Source organism: Heteronotia binoei, chromosome 5, assembly GCF_032191835.1.
Source record: "Heteronotia binoei isolate CCM8104 ecotype False Entrance Well chromosome 5, APGP_CSIRO_Hbin_v1, whole genome shotgun sequence".
In the NCBI taxonomy this organism is placed as follows: Eukaryota; Metazoa; Chordata; class Lepidosauria; order Squamata; family Gekkonidae; genus Heteronotia; species Heteronotia binoei.
Window position 1 is genome coordinate 32,031,421 of NC_083227.1, and position 20,626 is coordinate 32,052,046.

General features: G+C 45.9%; 1 protein-coding gene across 1 annotated transcript in view; it reads left to right on the forward strand.

Moving 5' to 3' along the window:
* Nucleotides 1–16,969, forward strand: part of LOC132571914 (uncharacterized) — a 97,339-nt gene extending 80,370 nt beyond the window's left edge. Inside the window, exons 31-36 of the mRNA XM_060238706.1 lie at nucleotides 2,562–2,709; nucleotides 2,853–2,932; nucleotides 7,553–7,671; nucleotides 11,980–12,112; nucleotides 13,204–13,253; nucleotides 16,631–16,969. Of these exons, the coding sequence (XP_060094689.1) occupies nucleotides 2,562–2,709; nucleotides 2,853–2,932; nucleotides 7,553–7,671; nucleotides 11,980–12,112; nucleotides 13,204–13,253; nucleotides 16,631–16,810 (710 nt within the window). The 3' untranslated portion in view covers nucleotides 16,811–16,969. The remainder of the gene's footprint in view (nucleotides 1–2,561; nucleotides 2,710–2,852; nucleotides 2,933–7,552; nucleotides 7,672–11,979; nucleotides 12,113–13,203; nucleotides 13,254–16,630) is intronic.
* The last annotated feature ends 3,657 nt before the right edge of the window (nucleotides 16,970–20,626 follow it).

Genomic DNA, 20,626 nt, shown 5'->3' on the forward strand with positions numbered 1-20,626 from the left:
CCAGGTGAGGAAGCACAGAGGGAAGACAGGGCAGATAAGAAAAGGTGCAAGCAGCCTGCTCTGTGCTTATGCCTTTTCAGCTATGGAAGTAAAGATGTGCAGATTTCAATTAATTAGTTTTATATTATTTACTTCAAATTTCTATCCTGTCCTCTCCGCGAACAGACTCAGGGCGATTAACAATCAATAAAACAACAATTTTAAGTTACAGTATTAAAACAATGAAATTTAGCAATTAAAGTTACATTTATGGTGCTACTTCAGAGTTTTAATATAGGCAGAATTCTAGCTTCCTTCAATCGGCAGTCTAGTTAATAATGATGTCATAATTCCTTCTTTTTCTGACAGTGGTCCATGCGATGGCCCCCATATAATGGTCCTCAGCAGTATTAAAGTGGCAGTCCTCTCCTGTTTAGATATTATAGTCCTGTCAGAATAATTCAGTTTTACAGGCCCTGCAGAATTGAGAAAGATCCTGCAGGGCCCTTATGGCCTCTGGGAGTGCATTCCACATCATCGGTGCTTCCACTGAGAAGGCCCTTGTAGAGCTCAGTCTGGCCTCCCTTGGCCCAGGGATGGATAACAGATTTTGTGTTCTCAAATGCAGTACTCTCAGTGTATGGGGAAAGGTGGTTCCGTAGATAGACAGGTCCTCGACCATATAGGGTTTTAAAGGTCAATACCAGTGCCCAGGGGTCGTTTTATAGGGAAAAAGGTGGTGGAGCTCATCCAGGGATTGTTATGCAGCTGCACCTACTATTCAGTGGACAAGGTGGGAAAGAGGAGGTGGAACTCTCAAAAAGGTTCAGTAGCTGTGCTCCTGTGAGCTCCCACTAAATCCGAGGCCTGACAGCGCCTTGAAACAGATTTGGAATGCAACAGGTAGCCAGTGCAGCTCTTTCAACACCGGTTGATGTTAATGATGTAGGCACGCTTGTATATTATAAGGTCTGCCCATCAAGTGGCTGCTGAAGACAGAGAATAGGGGTCCCCAACCTTTTTGAGCCTGCAGGTACCTTTGGAATTCTGAAGCGGTGTGGTGGGCACAGCCACAAAATGGCTGCCCTAGCTTACCTTCAGTCACATTGTACATATCCTTGTACTGTGGTGACAGCTGCTGCCAAAGCAATGTTTGTTTGTTTGTTTTTTTAAAAATCTGCAGAGCCAATCAGACCTCCAGTGGGCTCCCCACTTCAACCGCTACTGGTGGTAACCATAGAAATCAAGTTTGAATTATCAGTATCTTCATATTTATAGTGGGGGGGGGGGCGAAAACATGAAATGTGGGGCTTTAAGAAAGGGGAGAAACCACATTTATTTGATTTAAAAGAGTTATATCCCACACTTTCAATGGAAAATTCATATAGAACCAGGTCATTTGCATCTTCAGGAAGGGGAGTGTAGTTGGCTAGATGAAAGCAAAAACCAGAGAAAAAGGGGACAACACCAGAGAATGAGAAGGAGGGGGGATGGATGGATGCAGACCTTGGATTCAGCGGGAGCTCACAAGAGCGCGCTCCTGAACCTTTCTGAGAGTTCCTTCCACCTCCTCCTTCCCACCTTGTCCATTGAATAGTAGGTACAGCTGCATAACGATCCCTGGATGAGCTCCACCACCTATTTTTCTCCAAAATGACCCCTGGATGGATGATGACACAAAAAACCTTAAACAGGGACTCAGAAATTATTATCTTACTGCTATGTGCAGATCCAAAAGCATTTTGATACAAAATATTTCCTCAAGGGCACAGTATGTTTACAAACTTTCAAATTAAAAAAAATGCTGAAGGATGTCACGTTCTCAGGGCGCAGGCAGGGGGGAGTCTAAAGCAGGTGCGAAGTCAAAGTTCGGGAAGTCAATCAGGAGCCGAGTCACCACAGCAAAATTGCAAACCAGAAGCAGAAGTCAGTGTCCAAAGCCAAAGGGTCAGGGTGCCAAGGAATTCAAACCTGTCAGGAACTGGAATCAGGAAGGAGCATGGATGCAAGCCAGGGAATCGACTTGTTGCTTCCACGAGGTTGCCAAGTCCTGGGCGTGAGTTATATGGGAGCCTCAATCAGCCTGCTCCCTGGGTGGCTGTAGTTCTCCTAGTACTCAGGGCTAAGAGATCAGAAGCACTGGCGCGCTGCATGCCTGTGTTCTGCCAGTGTTTGGCAAAGATGGCTGTGCATTCTTGAGATTGGAGGGGGAGAGCTTGGAGGAGACTGATTGTCAACAGCCGGCTTTGGTGCCTGGAATGTGGGGAGAGTGATTGACGGGCCAGCTGTTGGTTCTTCCTGGTCTGTTAACCCTTCCAGCTCCTCCTTCTCAGGGCTCATGACAAAGGAAATCAATCAATATCTGCCCACACTTGAAGAGTGCCCACTGGCATGGAGTCAAAATGTATAGGCTTAACTTTGTGTCCTTTACATCCACGTGGGGGGGGGGGGGGAGAACAATAAAGTAATAAGAAATGTATTCGGCTATTTGCATGCATCCATAAATTGCTATTTTTGAGTGGGTGAAAGCTCAAGGCCTTCAAGATTCCTGGAAGCTTGCTTACAGCCCTCCTTTTACGTAGGCGAAAAAATGTTCCATGCAGCTGCACTCAAATCCCACCCTCAGTATACCGTTGGGAAGCTACGAAATCTTGGGATCCCCGAATTCTATGATTATGACGTTGCCTTGTTGACGCTTCAAGAAAAAGTCACGTTCAGCTCTAAAGCAAGGTGAGACAGAGGCGAAGAGGGAATAATGGCAGAGAAAGTTGAACATGGAGTTGTTCACTCCAACAATGTGGGGAGAACCTCGCCTGGAAGAAAGCCTGTGTTCTAGCGGACAACTCCCCTCATTTCTCTCTGCTCCTCTACAGGCCAATCTGCTTGCCGTGCACAGCAGGAACCACTCGTGCACTGAGGAGGCCCCATCCACAGACGACCTGCATGGATCATGGTGAGCCTTCTGCTTTGCTAGGATTGCCAAGTCCAATTCAAGAAATATCTGGGGACTTTGGGGGTGGAGCCAGGAAACATTGGGGGTAGAGCCAGGAGCAAGGTTGGAACAAGCATAATTGTATTCCAAAGGGAGTTCTAGCCATCACATTGAAATGCACACCTTTTAAATGCCTTCCCTCAGTTGGAAATAATGAAGGATAGGGGCACCTTCTTTGGGGGCTCAAAATTGGATCCCCTGGTCCAATCTTTTTTAAACTTGGAGGACATTTTGGGGAGAGGCACTGGATGCTATGCTGACAATTTGGTGCTTTTATCTCAAAAAACAACACCCCCCAAAAAACAACAACAACACACTGATCAATCCCACCTGGGGATTGGCAACCCTATGCTTTGCAGATGCCCAGCCTGTGGCAGGATATGCCACAAGCAGCACGAGTAGGGGAAAGGCCATTCCAGCACATGAGAGTGAAAATCCAGCTACCTCTTGGGCAGAGCTGCGAGGATGCTGCCTCCACTGACCTCTGCCCCCCACTCAGTCTGTTCTGTTCTTTCACATCAACACACCATCATGAAGAAGCACTGATGAGTGCTTGGGAGCCACCTTCTTCTTCTTCTATTACATAGATGCTGATCCTTGTTCAATCATTATGATTTTTGGTGCTCCAACCTCATGTAATAGGAAAATATGCTACCAGCAATGGCCCTCCTACCCAATAGGTGCTGTTGCTTGCCAGTTTCTTTGAAAAGAGCAACGGATGCATCTTCCTGCATCAGATGTACTCTCTGGGTTTTCCGTAGCACTACCAAAGCTGGAAAAGTTGTGCAATGCCTTGTTTGCACAAAATGGTCATTTGACATGTCAAGAGAATCTTGCATTCATATGATACGATATGATATATTTATTTATTATTTTCAATTTATAGCCCGCCCTTTCCCAAATGGGCTCTGAGCGGGTAACAACAGTCAATAATACAAGGTTAAAATCAGATGCATATAATATGACAATATAACAATTTAAAAACAATATAACAGTCTAAAAACGAACTCCAGTTATGGAGGTGGTGGCATCAGTTGCCTCCACTCCTTCCATACATCCCCCAGCTGGTATAAAATAAATGACTCAAATATATCAATTATAATTCTACCTCCAAATAAAATACCCAGTTTGTTCTACCTGCAAGTATGAAGTTCTCCATATATTTTACCATCCTTGTCTTTCATTATAATTTTTTTTTTACTAAACTATTACTAGCAATATATGTCTAAGCAATTCTTCTTCAACACAAGTAAGTATAAACAATTCAAAGCCATCTTGACACAAGACTGGCTGATTTAGCTTAACCATATTAAGAGCACAGACTAATTTGTTAGCTTGACAATATCCTTATTAAAATAAGCACATAAAAATCATCTTTATCCTTAACAAGTTAAAAAATACAACATAATAATTTCTCCATCTCGGTATAAGCAATTTCTCCAGAGGAGCATATTAAAAACAAATCTGCCAGATTACAAAATAATTGTGCAGTCTGCCTTTTTAACAATTAATCCAACTCTTATATCAGTATGAACAATTTCTCCAAACAAACATGCTAAAAATAAACCTGCCATAAGAATAAATGTGTTGTCTGCCCTCTTTACTATTGATCCAAATTAACTGTATATTTATCTAACATTTTAACAACACCCTTCCACCCTTAGGCTCTCCCTTGGCCTTTTAAGGACACATATCAGTTCTTATTAATAATTCCATATTTATTTACCCACAAGGAAAACCAGAACTCAGGAATCCTTCTTCCCAGGAAAATTTTTAAATCTTAATTTTAGCTGCTTAACTTAGCCATATTAAAAATACAAATTCACCTATTGGTTCAACAATATCATCATTACAGTAGGCATAAAAAACATATATCTTTATCTATTAGATGCAAACCAAATTGAAAAATAATTATGTTATCTATCTACCTAAGTATATAGTCCAAAAATCCCACCTAGCCTTTTAAAATCATATATGAATTCTTACTATAAGTTCCATATCCAACTGCTCACCAAGTTACAATTTGATTACGTTATCTATCTTCTTAAAATTTAAAAACTTTTTGATCCCTTTTGCTTCTATATCCATATTACTCCAAAGAAAACCAACTTGATATAACCCAGGCATCAGACTTTGCCTTTTAAAATCACGTCTTATTGAGAGTTCCATTTCCAACTATCCACAGAGAGGGAAAAAATTCAAGAGTCCTTCTTCCTGAAAGATTTCCACATCTTAATTTGTTGGCTGGGATGCACCTTTTCTCTTCTCAATGTGGCCACCCATCTCGGTAATGAGGAGAAGAATTCTGTGCCATTTGTTCCTCTCAGCAGGACTTCACTCAATCTTGTTTTGGTTTTCTTTTGTTTGTTTCAGAACGGATCACTTTCCCATTCTGATTCCGCAGACATCGCCAAAATCTCTTTAGCACTCAGCTCATGTAGATTTGAAAGTTCGCTAGCTTTCAGCATAAAAGCTTCCATTTGCTTTCTAATCAACTGCATTAATGAACTAAGATTCTATTTCAGAGAAGTAATATTCCATAATATATCTTTTTTATAAGACATTTCGCTTGGCAGTGCCATTTTTCTCTGTCAGCAAACTCAGTCTCTTAATCCAAGTTGAAAAGTAGCATAAAGATCCTGTTAGATCATCATTCCAAATCAGCTCCAGCTGAGATTTCCAATGTTATCATTTCAGTTACAGTCGGATGACAGGGACAAATCTCTCTAAAATATATCTCTTTTATGTTCAGACCTTATTGCAGCCAAATAATAGTCTCTTTAACGTTTGTCCAATTATAATCCAGGACGATTTAAGTATTTGTATTCAGTCCACTTCAAGTTATTTCCGATACTTAAAATTGCTCTTTGACTTTTCGAGGCCTCATTCGCAGGAAAAGTAGGGATATAGTCGACCTCTATCCCTTCCTTTGAGCTGCCTGCTCGTTGTTATGTAAAACGACCCATTAGCCAGTGGTATTGAAAGCTCACTTACTTGCAGAGTAGAATTGCCATTCTTGGAGTAGAGAGGCAATACATCAAAAGCTTACTGAAAGGAGCTAAAGAAAGCAGTCGGGTGTTCACCTTTTTCTGCTGAGTCAGCTATCATGGCGGCAGAGCCTCAGGACATGCAAGAAGAACACTGGGTATTTTATTTGGAGGTAGAATTATAATTGATATATTTGTACTTTTCTTTGTTTCTGTTTTTCCCACTCTGTACATGCCCTTCCCCCCCCCCTTTTATGTATCTTTGCTCCTGCTTCTTCTTTTTGTAGTTAAAATCAATAAAAATTTTAAAAATCTATAAAATAAATGACTCAACATGTCTACAATGATATATGATATGATATATCATGATCTTCCTTTATGCATGGGAGGACTGCCCAAACTGTAAGAACTGAACAGGGCTTCTGTATCTCTAAGAGTCATTAGCCTCTGGCATAACAGCTGCCTACTCCTGGTTGGGAAATACTAGAAAATTTGGGGGTGGAGCCCCAGGAGGGCAGGATTTGGGGAGGGGAGGGACTTCAATAGGACATAATGAAGAAGAAGATGAAGAAGATATTGGATTTATATCTCGCCCTCCACTCTGAAGAGTCTCAGCGGCTCACAATCTTCTTTACCTTCCTTCCCCACAACAGACACCCTGTGAGGTGGGTGGGACTGAGAGGGCTCTCCCAGCAGCTGCCCTTTCAAGGACAACTTTGTGAGAGCTATGGCTAACCCAAGGCCTTTTCAGCAGGTGCAAGTGGAGGAGTGGGGAATCAAACCTGGTTCTCCCAGATAAGAGTCTGGGCATTTAACCACTACACCAAACTGGCTCTCCTATTGAGTCCGTCTTCCAAAGGGGCCATTTGCTCTAAGTAAGCTGATCTCTGTCGCCTGGAGATCAGTTGTAATCCCAGGAGAGCTCTAGCCACTGCCTGGAGGTTTCCTACAAATGATGTCTTTCTTTATTGAAATATCGATACCCCACTTTTCTCCCCCCATGCCATTTTATTATCACAAGACTGAGTAAGATCAGCTGAACCCTAGGTCACCCAGTGAGCTTCCATGGCAGAAGGAAAATTAGAAACTGGGTTTGCCATATCCTAGCTTGACGCCAGTGTTCCCTCTAAGCTGAGTTGGTGTGAGTGAGCTCACGTTTTTTTAGCCTCTGACTCACACATTTTGATCTTAGCTCAGAAAAAATGGCCCCAGAGCAAACTGATTTCTCTCTCTCTCTCTCTCTCTCTCTCTCTCTCTCTCGGCTTGGATTTATGCAGTAGTCAAATCACTGGCTCAGAACTTTAATGCTAGTAGCTCACAAAGTAGAATTTTTGCTCATAAGACTCACAGCTTAGAGGGAACATTGCTTGACACCCTAACCATTATACCAAGCTGGATCTGTGTTTACATTGTGAACCTTTGGGGGAGTGAAACGTAAAACCTACCGTAAGCCATTCTGAGTTCATAGGACGGAGCAGGATATCAGTCAAATAAATGTGAGGCATGTCTAAGTAGGAGACTCTATGGTGGTTCCTCTTAGCCTTGTCAATATACCCAGTTTGTCATGTCTGATGGTGTTCATTGCTTTCTCCAGAGGAAGAACTGATGTCCATTGGGGACATCCCAGCATTCTTTGTAACTCCCTGTCGGGATATGTCCACTCCAGTGCCGGGGTTGCGTCGCAGAACTGTGAGGATCAAGAGCAGTGACAAGGTGGGGACAGCATCTCAGCAAGCATTTGGGGCAAAGAGCCCTAGCAGGACACACCAAACGGCGAGAAGATGCTTCCACTACAGGGCCCTGGTGTACTAAGCAATTCCATGCCTTTGCAGTGTTAATTGCCGATTATTCATTTGAAGGGAGTGAACCCTCAATGGCAGTTCCACATTCTCAGGCTCAGTTCAGATGTCATGCCAACCCCTAGTACAGGAGTGGCCAAACTTGCTTAACGTAAGAGCCATATAGAATGTCAGATGTTTGAGAGCCACAAGACAAGAACATCAAACATTTGAGGGAGGGAAGGAAGGCAAAAGGATGGGGGAGGGAGAAGTGGAAGAAAGCAACTTTAACTTTAAATACATTTTCCAAGCTGCTGGCTGGCTTGAAGAAATGATTGAAAGAGAGAAATGCCTTCTCCAAGCTGGCTGATGGAGTGGGGGTGAGGCTTTGAGAGTCACATGATATGTGTGACAGAACCACATGTGGCTCCTGAGCCATGGTTTGCCACCCCTGCCCTAGTAGGATTGAACTAATTTTGGTGAGCATGATTGTCAGATGACAGGCCACGCCACTCACTATGCATAGTCAAGATATGTCAAACCACAAGTTAAAAGAATGGTTAGAAATTGACTTTAACCATCATTAGTTTGCATCCCCCTGGAGGTTTCACTTTCCTTTGGCTTCCAAACTGTAGCAGGATTTTTTCAGGACCATCTACATGACGTCATCCTCTGATTCTGAGGACCCCAACCTCATTTTTTGAGTGTGTGGGCACTTTTATAATCCTGGCACAAGATGTTGGGTGCAATCACAAAATTGCAGCTGCAGGAGGCGGAGCCAATGTCAGACAGTGAGGTCATGCATAACTCTAATAATAATTCTTCAACATGCCTTTAAGAATGAAACATAATTGTCTAAAATATTTTCTTGCATACAAACAGCTTACTTTCAGTCACACACAAATATCCATGTTCTGTGGTAGCAGCTTAGGGTTCATCTCAGGAAATACCTGGGGGCTTTGGGGTGGAGTCAAGAGCAAGGTTGTGACCAGCACAATTCAACTCCAAAGGGAGTTCTGGCCCTCTTTCTATTAGAAATATTGGAGGATGGGGGCAACTTCTTTTGGGGCTCATAGAATTAGACCCCCTGGTTCAATCTTTTTGAAACTTGAGGGGGGGCAGTTTGAGGAGAGGCACCAGATGCTGCACTAAACATTTGGTGCCTCTGCCTCACATCCCTTCCAGAGTCTCAGATACCCACAGATCAATTCTCCATTATACACTATGGGGACCAGTCTCCATGGGGTGTAATGGAGTGGCGGCAGCTACAAGCATAGCCAGCTTCAAGAGGGGATTGGATAAAAATATGGAGCAGAGGTCCATCAGTGGCTGTTAGCCACAGTGTGTGTGTGTGTGTTTTGGCCACTGTGTGACACAGAGTGTTGGACTGGATGGGCCATTGGCCTGATCCAACATGGCTTCTCTTATGTTCTTATGAGTGCTCAGTGGACATTGCCCACTGTTCTGATAACCCAGAAGCTGGGGGAGGGCCTCCAAACCAGGGGATCTCCTGGTAAGGTTGCCAAGTCCAATTCCAGAAATATCTGGGGACTTTGGGGGTGGAGCCAGGAGACACTGGGGTGGAGCTAGGAGCAAGGGTGTGACAAGCACAAGTGAACTCCTTCCCTCCACCCTCCCCTTCTCCGATTCCACCCCAGAGGCGGAGCGGGCGACGCCGCCGCGCTGCTGCCGCCTCTTCCCCACCGCAGCCGCTCCTCTGAGATGGGCCCAGCCTGAGCCCATCTCAGAGGAGCAGCCACGGAGCAGCCGAGGCGAAACCAGAGAAGGGGAGGGGAGGGTGGAGGCAGGCCAGGAGCACGGCGAGCCGCGAGTCCGGGTTCTAGAAGGATCCAGACTCGTGGCCCGCCACGCTCCTGGCCCGCCCCCCCGACTCCACCTCAGAGGCGGAGCGGGCGATGCCGCCGTTGCCCCCTCCCCACCCCATCCCAGCTGCTCCTCCAAGATGGGTCCAGCCTGAGCCCATCTTGGAGGAGCAGCCACGATGAAGCGGAGAAGAGGCGGCGGCATCGCAGCGGCGTCACCCGCTCCGAGATGGGGCGGCTCGCCACGCTCCTTGGCGCCATTTCCCCCCTCCCCCCGCTTCCCTTTTTTTGGGGAGCGGGGGAAGAGGCTGGAAATCCTGGGGTCCCCCGCCAGGGCGGGAGGGTTGGGAAGCCTATCTCCTGGGGATTGGCAACCTTAAACAGCTGTTAAAGCAATTTTTAAAAAAACCCTGCACAACCAATCAGAAGCCTGTCCCCCACCCACTTTCTATAAACACTTGGTGTGTGCCAGGAAAAGTGCTGAGAGGCACCATGGGGCTCACAGGCCATATGTTGAGGACCCCTGCTCTAACTGTTCAGTTGCCAGGCCTTCCAGTCCTTGGTACATTTGTTCTCAGACTTGGTTTGCTATACCCTTTCTTGAAAGAACAAAGTCTGAGTGCCTTAGCAATCCATCTGGGTAGGGCTGCCAACCCCCCGGTCCAGGCGGGGAATCTCCCCCTGCGTCGCCGGCATGATGACGTCACCCGGAAGTGATGTTATCAAAATGGTGGCACCCTGTGCGGGGCCGCTCTAGGCGTTTCTGGGAAAACTCTATGGTTTTCCCAGATGCTCTAGCCCAGGGGTGGCCAACGGTAGCTCTCCAAATTTTTTTTTTTGCCTACAACTCCCATCAGCCCCAGCCATTGGCCATACTGGCTGGGGCTGATGGGAGTTGTAGGCAAAAAACACCTGGAGAGCTACTGTTGGCCACCCCTGTTCTAGCCATTTGGGAAGTAAAGCTCTATGGTACAATAGGTGCCATAGAGTTTTAACCTCCCAAATGGCTAGAGTGCCCAGGAAAACCATAGCGTTTTCCCAGAAGCGCCTAGAGCAGCCCTGCATGGGTGCCACCATTTTGATGATGTCACTTCTGGGTGACATCATTTCGTTGTGCATAGGGTTGCCAAGTCCAATTCAAGAAATATCTGGGGACTTTGGGGGTGGAGCCAGGGGACTTTGGGGGTGGAGCTGGGAGACAAGGGTGTGACAAGTATAAATGAACTCCAAGGGAGTTCTGGCCATCACATTTAAAGGGACAGCACACCTTTTAAAATGCCTTCCTTCCATATAAAATAATGGATAGGGGCACCTTTTTTGGGGGCTCATAGAATTGGACCCCCTGGTCCAATCCTTTTGAAACTTGGGAGGTATTTTGGGGAGAGGCACTAGATGCTATACTGAAAATTTGGCGCCTCTATCTCAAAAAACAGCCCCCCCAGAGCCCCCGATACCCGCAGATCAATTTCCCATCATTCCCTCTGGGAATCGTTAATGCAGGTGCATAATGGCTGTGAGGGCAGGACTTCCCCCGCTGGCCAGCTGGCTGGGGGAGGGGGGAAGCCTGTAAAACCGGGGTATCTCCCGCTGGGACCTGGGGATTGGGAAGCCTAGTTGTGCGGCGCGCGCACAACTATCCCCCGTTGGGGGATGAAGAGGACTTGGCAACCCTACATCTGGGCAGGATGATGCATATTTTAGAAGGTCCTGCCCCTGCAGGACCTTCTTACAGCCTCTACAACTACCATTTCCCTTCTGTACCATAAGGGCATTTTTCAGGCTTTTTAAAAAAAAGATCTTTAATTGCTTTTGCGATTTCAAAAACCTGAGAATTCAGTGGGACCAGTACGTCATGGCAACAGATGATCATAGCATTATTATGTCATGGGACAGAGGTCTCCAACCTTTTTGAGCCTGTGCATGAGCACTTTTGAAATTCTGGCACAGTGCGGTGGACCCAGCCACAAAATGGCCACCGCATAAGGCAAAAGCAGCCACAAATGGCTGCCATCAGCGGATAGTGGGACCACAGAGGTGCGATGACTGAGAAAAACAACAAGCTCTCAATTTACAAAACAATTCCTCTGTGTAATATAAATAGTCCTCAGCAGTTCATAATAGAATTACAATACAATAATTCAGTTAGAAAACCATCCAGTGCACAACATAGCTACTGTACAAAAATCATAATACTTTCTGAATCCAGTCCGACGATAAAATAACTGGTCCAATTTCGTTTTGGATAGGAACTATCCTTCTAGGGACTGTCTTTCATATTCAGAGGTCCAGTAGACTTGGAGTGCCACAATTATTTTCCCGGCTTCCTCTGGTTTTTAAAAAAATATTATTCCTTTTTCTGTGGAATGCCATTGCCAATTTCTGTCTGTCAGCATGCCTTTTCTCTTCTCACCCTACCTCAGAAACAGTCCTGTGAAGCAGATGCAAAGAAAGCCAAACAGTACCAGAATGTCACAGATGTCTCGCAGGTGGTGACTGAACGTTTCCTGTGTACGGGAGGCATTGAACCTCAGGTGGACCCCAACACTTGCAAAGGTGAGAAACATTTAGAGGAGGGCAGGGAGCTGTTTCTGTTGGCGGCGGAGGAGAGGACTTGCAATCATGGGTTTAAATAAACAATAAGATATGGATATCTTATGGATATCAGGGAAAACGTCTTTGTAGTAAGAGTTGTTCAACAGTGGAATCATCTACTGAGGGAGGTGGTGAGCTCCCCCACACTGCCAGCTTTTAAGCAACGGCTGGACAAACGCTTGTCAGGGATGTCTAAAATGAACAGGGGGTTGGACTAGATGGCCTGTATGGACCCTTCCAACTTTGTGATTTCTTTGGTTCTATCCTCCTCTTAGGTCACCCAGAAGTCACTGCCAGAAGCCAGTGTAGTCATTTTCCATTACTTGGGAGCCAGTTTGGTGTAGTGGTTAAGTGTGTGGACTCTTATGTTGAAGAACCGGGTTTGATTCTCCAGTCCTCCACTTACAGCTGCTGGAATAGCCTTGGTTTAGCCATAGCTATTGCAGGAGTTGTCCTTGAAAGGGCAGCTGCTGTGAGAGCCCTCTCAGCCCCACCCACCTCACAGGGTGTCTGTTGTGGGGGGACAAGATATAGGAAATTGTAATTCGCTCTGAGTCTCTAATTCAGAGAGAAGGCAGGGTATAAATCCGCAGTCTTCTTCATCTTCTAACAGCTGTTTTGCACTATTTGCAGGCAGATTACTGAACAGTTAATGGCAGGTGGGAACCACCCATCAGCTGCAAGCTTCACTGGGCAATGGCTTTGCCCACTTTCCTGGAACATGGGGCAGGTGCCGCATTGGAAAATACGGCTCGGAAGTGTCACACGGGCTTCCGAGCCACTAAGTGCTGCTGCTGTAGAGGAAGCCTCAGCTGGGTGGTTTAAGAGAGCTGATAATTCTAGAATTCTGACCAGATTTTTCCATATTGATTCGTCCAATGGCTCACCTGTCTCTGATCTCCATACTATTCCCTCCCTTCTTCTATTCTGAGCGTGGAATTGGAATCAACAGACACAAAACTCCTGGCATGGAACCTTATCAAGAGTCTCGAGAGTCGCCCTGTTCACTTCCCCTCCAGAGCGTGTTGTTAAGCCCTTTTTCTCTTTTGCAGGTGATTCTGGTGGCCCCCTGATCATCTCTAAAAGGCTTCGTTACATCCAGGTGAGCGGGCCCCTCAAGCTTGTCCCACTGGAGAAATTCCAGGCCCTGGTTTGAATTGGCAGCCCCATCAAGAAGAAAGACCTCAGATCATATTCCTTCCTGCCTCTTACAAATGAAGTTGTGTCTGCCCCAATCCTACATCCCATAATTCAGTGAACCAAACCAAAGATGGGAGTATGACCTATCTCCCTCCAAGAACTGGTATGGCTTGTTGACGGAGTCCCCGATGTGGTATCCACAAGGCTTTTTTTGTAGCAGGAACTCCTTTTCATATTAGGCCACACACCCCTGATGAAGCCTATCCTCTAAGAGCTTACAGGACTGTTAGTGCAGGGCCTACTGTAAGCTCCAGGAGGATTGGCTACATCAGGGCTGTGTGGCCTAATATGCAAAGGCGTTCCTTCTACAAAAAAAGTCCTGGGTACCCAACAACACCTTTCCTGGCTCACACCAAATGCTTTTAGAAAGTGGGAAAGATAGGGATTTTCCAGCAATGCTTCTGATTGGCTATTGGATATTTGATTGTCTGACCAGATTTTTAAAAATGTTGCTTTGGCTTCAGCTGCCACCACAGCACAAGGATAAGCACTGTATGACTTAAGGTATGTTGTGACAGCCGTTTTGTGGCTGGCTCCGCCTCCTGCAGCACCCATTTTGTGGCAGCGCCTGTCCTGTTCTGTCAGAACTCTAATGGTGCCCGCAGGCTCAAAAAGGTGGGGGACTTTGGGTTGCGTTCCTCCCCCCCCCCCCCCCGCTAGGGTGTAAAGTTTGTGTTTGCCCACCTATCCTTCTCTACTGCCCCACGATCCTGGCTTTGACTCCAGTCTGGATTTCCACTCCTCCATCTCATGCTTCAGGGCAGACTTCTTTTTTTTCAAAGTTTTAATTCTTTCCCACCAAACCCAGCATGTTTGTCAATTCCTTTGTTTTAAAGCCAGCCATTTAAAAAAACCCTGAAACATTGGTCTGAGTCAGGGGAGGGTTGAGGCTACTTGGCTGTCACAAAGGCCAGCCAATCAGCACTCTGCTTAGCCAGATGGGAAGGCTGGATGGTGGTGGCTTTAGGACTATCTCTACAGCCAGCTTCTCCTAAAAGTAGGAAGAACCCCCTGCTCCTAAGGTCAGTTTATCTTGGACATCTGTACTTCTGTCTCAGGCAGGGTTACTAAGCTTCAAATGGCACCTGGAGATCTCTTACTCCAACAATTGATCTCCAGATAGGCTTCCCAATCTCCACGTGCCAGCAGGGGATTCCCTGGTTTTACAGGCTTCCCCCTGCCCCCAGCCAGCTGGCCGGCGGGGGAAGCTCCTCCCCCACAGCCATCCTGTACCTCTAGATCTTGGGCAGGACCTGTAAACAGGTCGTTTTAAAATGTGTGTATGCCTTTAAATTGGAGCAGGAAGTGCTTCATGGGGAAGGATTAGCAACTGCATACCGCATGAGAGTGCAGCCCCTCTGTTTGTTTTGCTTTCCTTTCGGACAAGTGAGTGTGTGTGTAAAAGAGCAGCGTAGCCCCTGTACTTTCCAGACCTCGTTGTGGAGGCATCAGAGACTCCTGCTTTGTTCTACTGCTTCAGACCAACACGGCTACCCACTTGCACCAGAGACAGTTAAGCGTGTGTGTGAGTGAGAGAGAGAGAAAACGGGGGGAGGGGAGGGAACTCTTATTCCCTATGGAGACATTCTCATAGGAAATAATGGAGAATTGATCTGTGGGTATCTGGGGCTCTGGGGGGGCTGTTTTTTGAGGTTGAGGCACCAGATTTGCAGCATAGCATCCAGTACCTCTTCCCAAAATACCTCCCAAGTTTCAAAAAGATTGGACCAGGGGGTCCAATTCTATGCGGTCCAAAAGAAGGTGCCCCTATCCTTCATTATTTCCTTTGGAGGGAAGGGATTTAAAAGATGTGTGATCCCTTTAAATGTGATCGCCAGAACTCCCTTGAAGTTCAATTATGCTTGTCACACCCTTGCTCCTGGCTCCGCCCTCAATGTCTCCTAGCTCCACCCCCAAAGTCTCCTGGCTCCACCCCCAAAGTCCCCAGATATTTCTTGAATTGGACTTGGCAACCCTATCTCCAGAAGACCAAGATCAGTTGCTCTGGAGAAAATGGTGGTTTTGGAGGATGGATTCTGTGGCATTATGCCCTGAGGTCCCTCCCCTCCCCAGGTTCCCCTCACCAAATCTCCAGGCATTTTCCCACCCAGAACTAGAAATCCTATTTCCAAGGGAGTTTACAGATATGCAGCAGGCCGCTCAAGGCTTGCCTCTGTGCTCCCTGTAAACTGTGCCTTGAGGTTCTCTGCCTGGTTGTTGGCACTTTCTTTCTAGCTGGCCTAAGATATGGCACCTGGTATCCTATTCACATTACCATTCAAAACTGGATGTTATTTGTTGTTGGGCCAATTTTGAATAAAGCGATACAAGGACGGGGGTTTCATACAGCCAATTTCCTTCTGTTAATGAGCTGTCTCTGAAGAACTATGGTAAGCTTTTTCCCTGCCCCTTTTCACCACATGATCTTTCTCAGCCTTTTAAAATATTTAAATGTGAGTGCTACAAGTGCTAAATCACTATAGCACTTCAGTGCTATATTATTATTATTATTATTTATTAAATTTATGAATCGCCTCATCCTGGCCAATACGCTCACATTAGAACATTTTAAAAGTCTGAGGAAGATCATGTAGCAAAAAAGGGAGGGGAAAAGCAGCATTGTGGGAAGCACTGTGGTCCTTTTAAACAGCACACAGCAGTGATTCAAAAGCACAATGAAGGGGTTGAAAATGGAAAAAAGCACTTTCCCTCAAAAGTGACTCTATTGTGCTTTGCTAACCCAACACAAAAAAGGAGCCCTGTGGTGCAGAGTGTTAAAGCTGCAGTACCGCAGTCCAAGCTCTGCTCATGACCTGGGTTCAGGTAGCTGGCTCAAGGTTGACTCAGCCTTCCATCCTTCCGAGGTCAGTAAAATGAGTATCCAGCTTGCTGGAGGGAAAGTGTAGATGACGGGGGAAGGCAGTGGCAAACCACCCCGTAAAAAGTCTGCCGTGAAACCGCCATGATGCGATGTCACCCCAGAGTTGGAAATGACTCATGCTTGCACAGGGGACTACCTTTACCTTTTTAAACTCAACACAAGCAGGTTTGTATGAACAAGCAAATAAATTCCACTAGCAGCTGGTTACAAAAATGGGTGTCTGAAATAGCAGGAAAAAATCCATTAGCAACCAGTTACTAATACAGAATACAAAGGCAGTTTGAAGGGGGCCTAAGTTTTGGCCACTGCGTGACATGGACTGGATGGGCCATTGGCCTAATCTAACACAGCTTCTCTTATGCTCTTATGTGTGCCTCTCACTCTCGCTTTTCTTGCAGGTGGGTGTGATCAGTTGGGGTGTGGTGGACGTCTGTAAAACCAGGGAGCAAACAGATTGTAAGAGGGACCTCCTGGAGCGCGCCCCCTCCCATGCCAGGGACTTCCATATCAACCTCTTCAAGGTCTTGCCATGGCTCAGGCAGGAGCTGCGTGAGGAAGGCCTGGACTTCCTCAACTAAGAAGAAAGGGGGGGGGGGAATTAACCTTGCTCTCACACCCTTTGCTCTTCCCACGCCAGCTGGTGATGTTCTGTGTAAATAAAACTGGTGTCCTTAAATCCTGTAAAGTCCATGTAGTGTAAATGGTTGTGTATTAAAATGCTACTGTGTGAGAAGTAAGAATGATCGTGTTCGTCATTTGTTCATTTCAAGATTAGGACTGGGGAGAGGAAAGGGCTTTGAGCCATGAATGTTCCGCACATCCAGGTACAGGAAATCAGCACCCTCAGTCCTGGCTTTCGTTGGCTTAATTTAATTTTTTTAAGTCATGTTTCTAGACCTTATAGTTATATAGCTAGGCAGGGCTTTTTTTGTAGAAAAAGTTCAGCAGAAACTAATTTGCATATTAGGCCACACCCCCGGCATCACCAATGTTTCACACAGGGCTTTTTTGTAGAAAAAGCCCAGCAGGTACTAATTTGCATATCAGGCCACACTCCCTGGCATCACCATTGTTTCACACAGGGCAATTTTTTGTAGGAAAAAGTCCAGCAGGAACTCATTTGCATACTAGGCCACATCCTCTGTTATCACCAGTTACACGCAGAGCTTTTTTGTAGAAAAAGCCCAGCAGGAACTCATTTGCATATTAAGCCACACCAGTTTCTTCATTTTTACTTCCAGTTTCTCCAGGCAACAAGAAGATAGAGCCACTACAGAGTGTGTTATCTTCTGCCAAACATATGTCTGTAAAATCTGTAATAAAGTTGAGAAAAGACAAGTCTTTACAGTAAAACGTGTTTTCCCCAGGGAAACAACCTGCCTTGGGATCTGTTGGTTGCGGCAGGAACTCATCTGCATATATTAGGCCACACCCCCGACATCACCATTGTTTCACACAGGGCTTTTTTGTAGAAAAAGCCCAGCAGGGACTCATTTGCATATTAGGCCACACCCCCTGACACCAAGCCAGCCAGAACTGCTTTCCTGTGCATTCCTGCTCAAAAAAAGCCCTGTAGCTAGGCTTCTGGGCAGCTTTGATGCAAGCTCAAAAACCAACAGCAGGGCTGAAGAGGTTACACATTCAGTGCTCTTCCTGGCTTGTTATTCTTTACAACATTTGTCTCCCACCTTTCTGCCCTCTGCCTACAGCTACTGGAATGGCCTTGGGTCAGCCATAGCTCTTGCAGGAGTTGTCCTTGAAAGGGCAGCTGCTGTGAGAGCCCTCTCAGCCTCACCCACCACCACACAGGGTGTCTGTTGTGGGGGAAGACGATATAGGAGATTGTAAGCCACACTGCATACTGCATACTCTGCATATGAAGAGCCCTGTGGCACAAAGTGGTAAAGCTGCAGTACTGCAGTCGGAGCTCTCTGCTCACAACCTGAGTTCGATCCCAGCGAAAGCTGGTTCAGGTAGCCGGCTCATGGTTGACTCAGCCTTCCATCCTTCGGAGGTCGATAAAATGAGTACCCAGCTTGCTGGGGGGGACGTGTAGATGACTGGGGAAGGCAATAACAAACCACCCCGTAAAAAGTCTGCCATGAAAACATGAAAGCAACATCACTTCAGAGTCGAAAACAACTGATGCTTTACTTTTTTAAGCCACTCTGAGTATCTGATTCAGAGAGAAGGGCAGGGTATAAATCTGCAATCTTCTTCTAGTGCCACCAAGGTGGCCTGTTTCTCCCTGATTATGAGGAGACATGAGAAGTTCTCTACCCATAGGTAGGTATATGAGCACTACAAACTCTTTCTACTACAAGCACTTTTTGTCTTTCAAGCTTGGAGTTTGGATTTTATAAATTTCTATAGACAATTTTTGATGAATCATTGATTGAAATAACTGGTTGAGTGAGTTTGTAACATCAATATATATAAGAAAGAATTTTGAATGAGTTTTTTAATTACAGTATTGTTTTAATGCGTGATCTCTTTGATTAAGAGCAGAAACATCCTAAATTATACGTGCATGCAGATATCATTAGTTTGCAGTGAATGATTCCAGCAAAAGGATTTTAGATGGTGGTGTGGAAATCTAGATTTTTTTAGTGCAGGGCATACAATATCTGGATCAAGGTGAAGGGGAAGGTCTTGCTATGGGTCAAAGGAATGGCTCTGTTAGTTACATAGCTGTCGGAAGCCTTCCTGGGACATCCAGGCTTATCTCTCCCTGGCAGAGAAAACTCTGGCCACAACTGTACGAATGAGGGACTCTGCAGGTAGTTGGGGACTAAAGTGCTCAAAGGTCCTGAAAAAAGCCTCCCGCTCTGCTTTTTCCTTCACCCTCCTCTTCCAAGGACTAGCAAGGAGGAATCCGCTTCTTGGTTCTTCCTCGGTACATGCTCGCTGAGTTGGGGAGGATAAGGAGATCATGGGTGCCAGAAATCTCATTTGTTAATGCCAGGGCGCAGCAAGAGAGTGTGATTGAAGAGGAGCTAGATAAACTTTAGATAGAGTTCCTCATCAAAGGTTCCTCAGCGGTCATGGGATAAAAGGACAAGTCCTCTTCTGGGTTAAAAACTGGTTAATTAACAGGAAAGCGAGTGTGTATAAATGGGCAGGTTTCACACTGGAAGTTGGTGAGCAGTGGGGTACTACAGGGCTCAGTACTAGGTCCAGTGCTTTTTAACTTGCTCATTAATTATTTGGAGTTGCGAAGCAGCTACGTTTGTGGATGACACTAAGTTGTTCAGGCTGGTGAGAACCAGGGAGGACTGTGAGGCGCTCCAGAGGGATCTGTTGAGGCTGGGTGGGTGGGCATCAATATGGCAATTATAAGGTTCAATGTCAGCAAGTGCACAGTAATGCACCTTGGAGCTAAAAATCCTAAGTATAAATGTACATTGATGGGTAATTGACCAGGAGAGAGATCTTGGAGTCATGGTAAATAACTCACTGAAGATGTTGACTCAGTATGCACCTGGAACAAAAAAGGTAAATGCTATGCTGGGGATTATTAGAAAGGGGATTGAAAGCCAATCAGCCAGTAACATAATGCCCCTGTATAAATCTATGGTGTGACCTCATTTGGAATGCTACAGTTCTCATGGATTGCTGCCTTGACGTGGCTTGCACGGTTCAGTGAGGCTGTGGGCTACGCCATGCAGGGCCACCCAAGATGGACAGGCCACAGCTGAGAACCCAGACAAAATGTGATCCACTGGAGAAGGAAATGGCAACCCACTCCAGTATCCTTGCCAAGAAAACCCCATGGATAGTAACAAAAGGCCAAAAGATATGGTGCTGGAAGATGAGCCCCTCAGGTCGGAAGGTGCCCAATATGCTACTGGGGGGCAAGTACAAGTAAGCACAGCAAGAGAGAAGCAGCTGGGCCAAAGCTGAAAGGACGCTCAGCTGTGGATGTGTCTGATGGTGAAAGGAAAGTCCAATGCTGCAAAGAACAATACTGCATTGGAACATGGAATGTAAGATCTATGAATCAAGGTCAGCTGGATGTGGTCAAATGAGATGGCAAGACTGAACATCGAAATCTTGGGAATCAGTGAACTAAAATGGATGGGAATGGGTGACTTTAACCCAGAGAATCACTACATCTATTACTGTGGGCAAGAGTCCCATAGTAGACACACAGCCACATTCAGTTTTTTAATGGGAGAAAAGGAGGAAAAGAAAGGTAATGAGAACACGTGTGCGGCACAGTAGTCATAGGATCAGGCTATGGCCTGGGAGACCAGGGTTCATCAGGTGACCTTGGGCTAGTCATGCTCTCACAAAATGGGCTGGGGGGACAAACAGTGTGGTAAAAATTGATAGGTAAGGAAGGTTTTAAAGATTCAGAGTTCTGAGCTCAAAAAAACTCACAGCCCTCAATA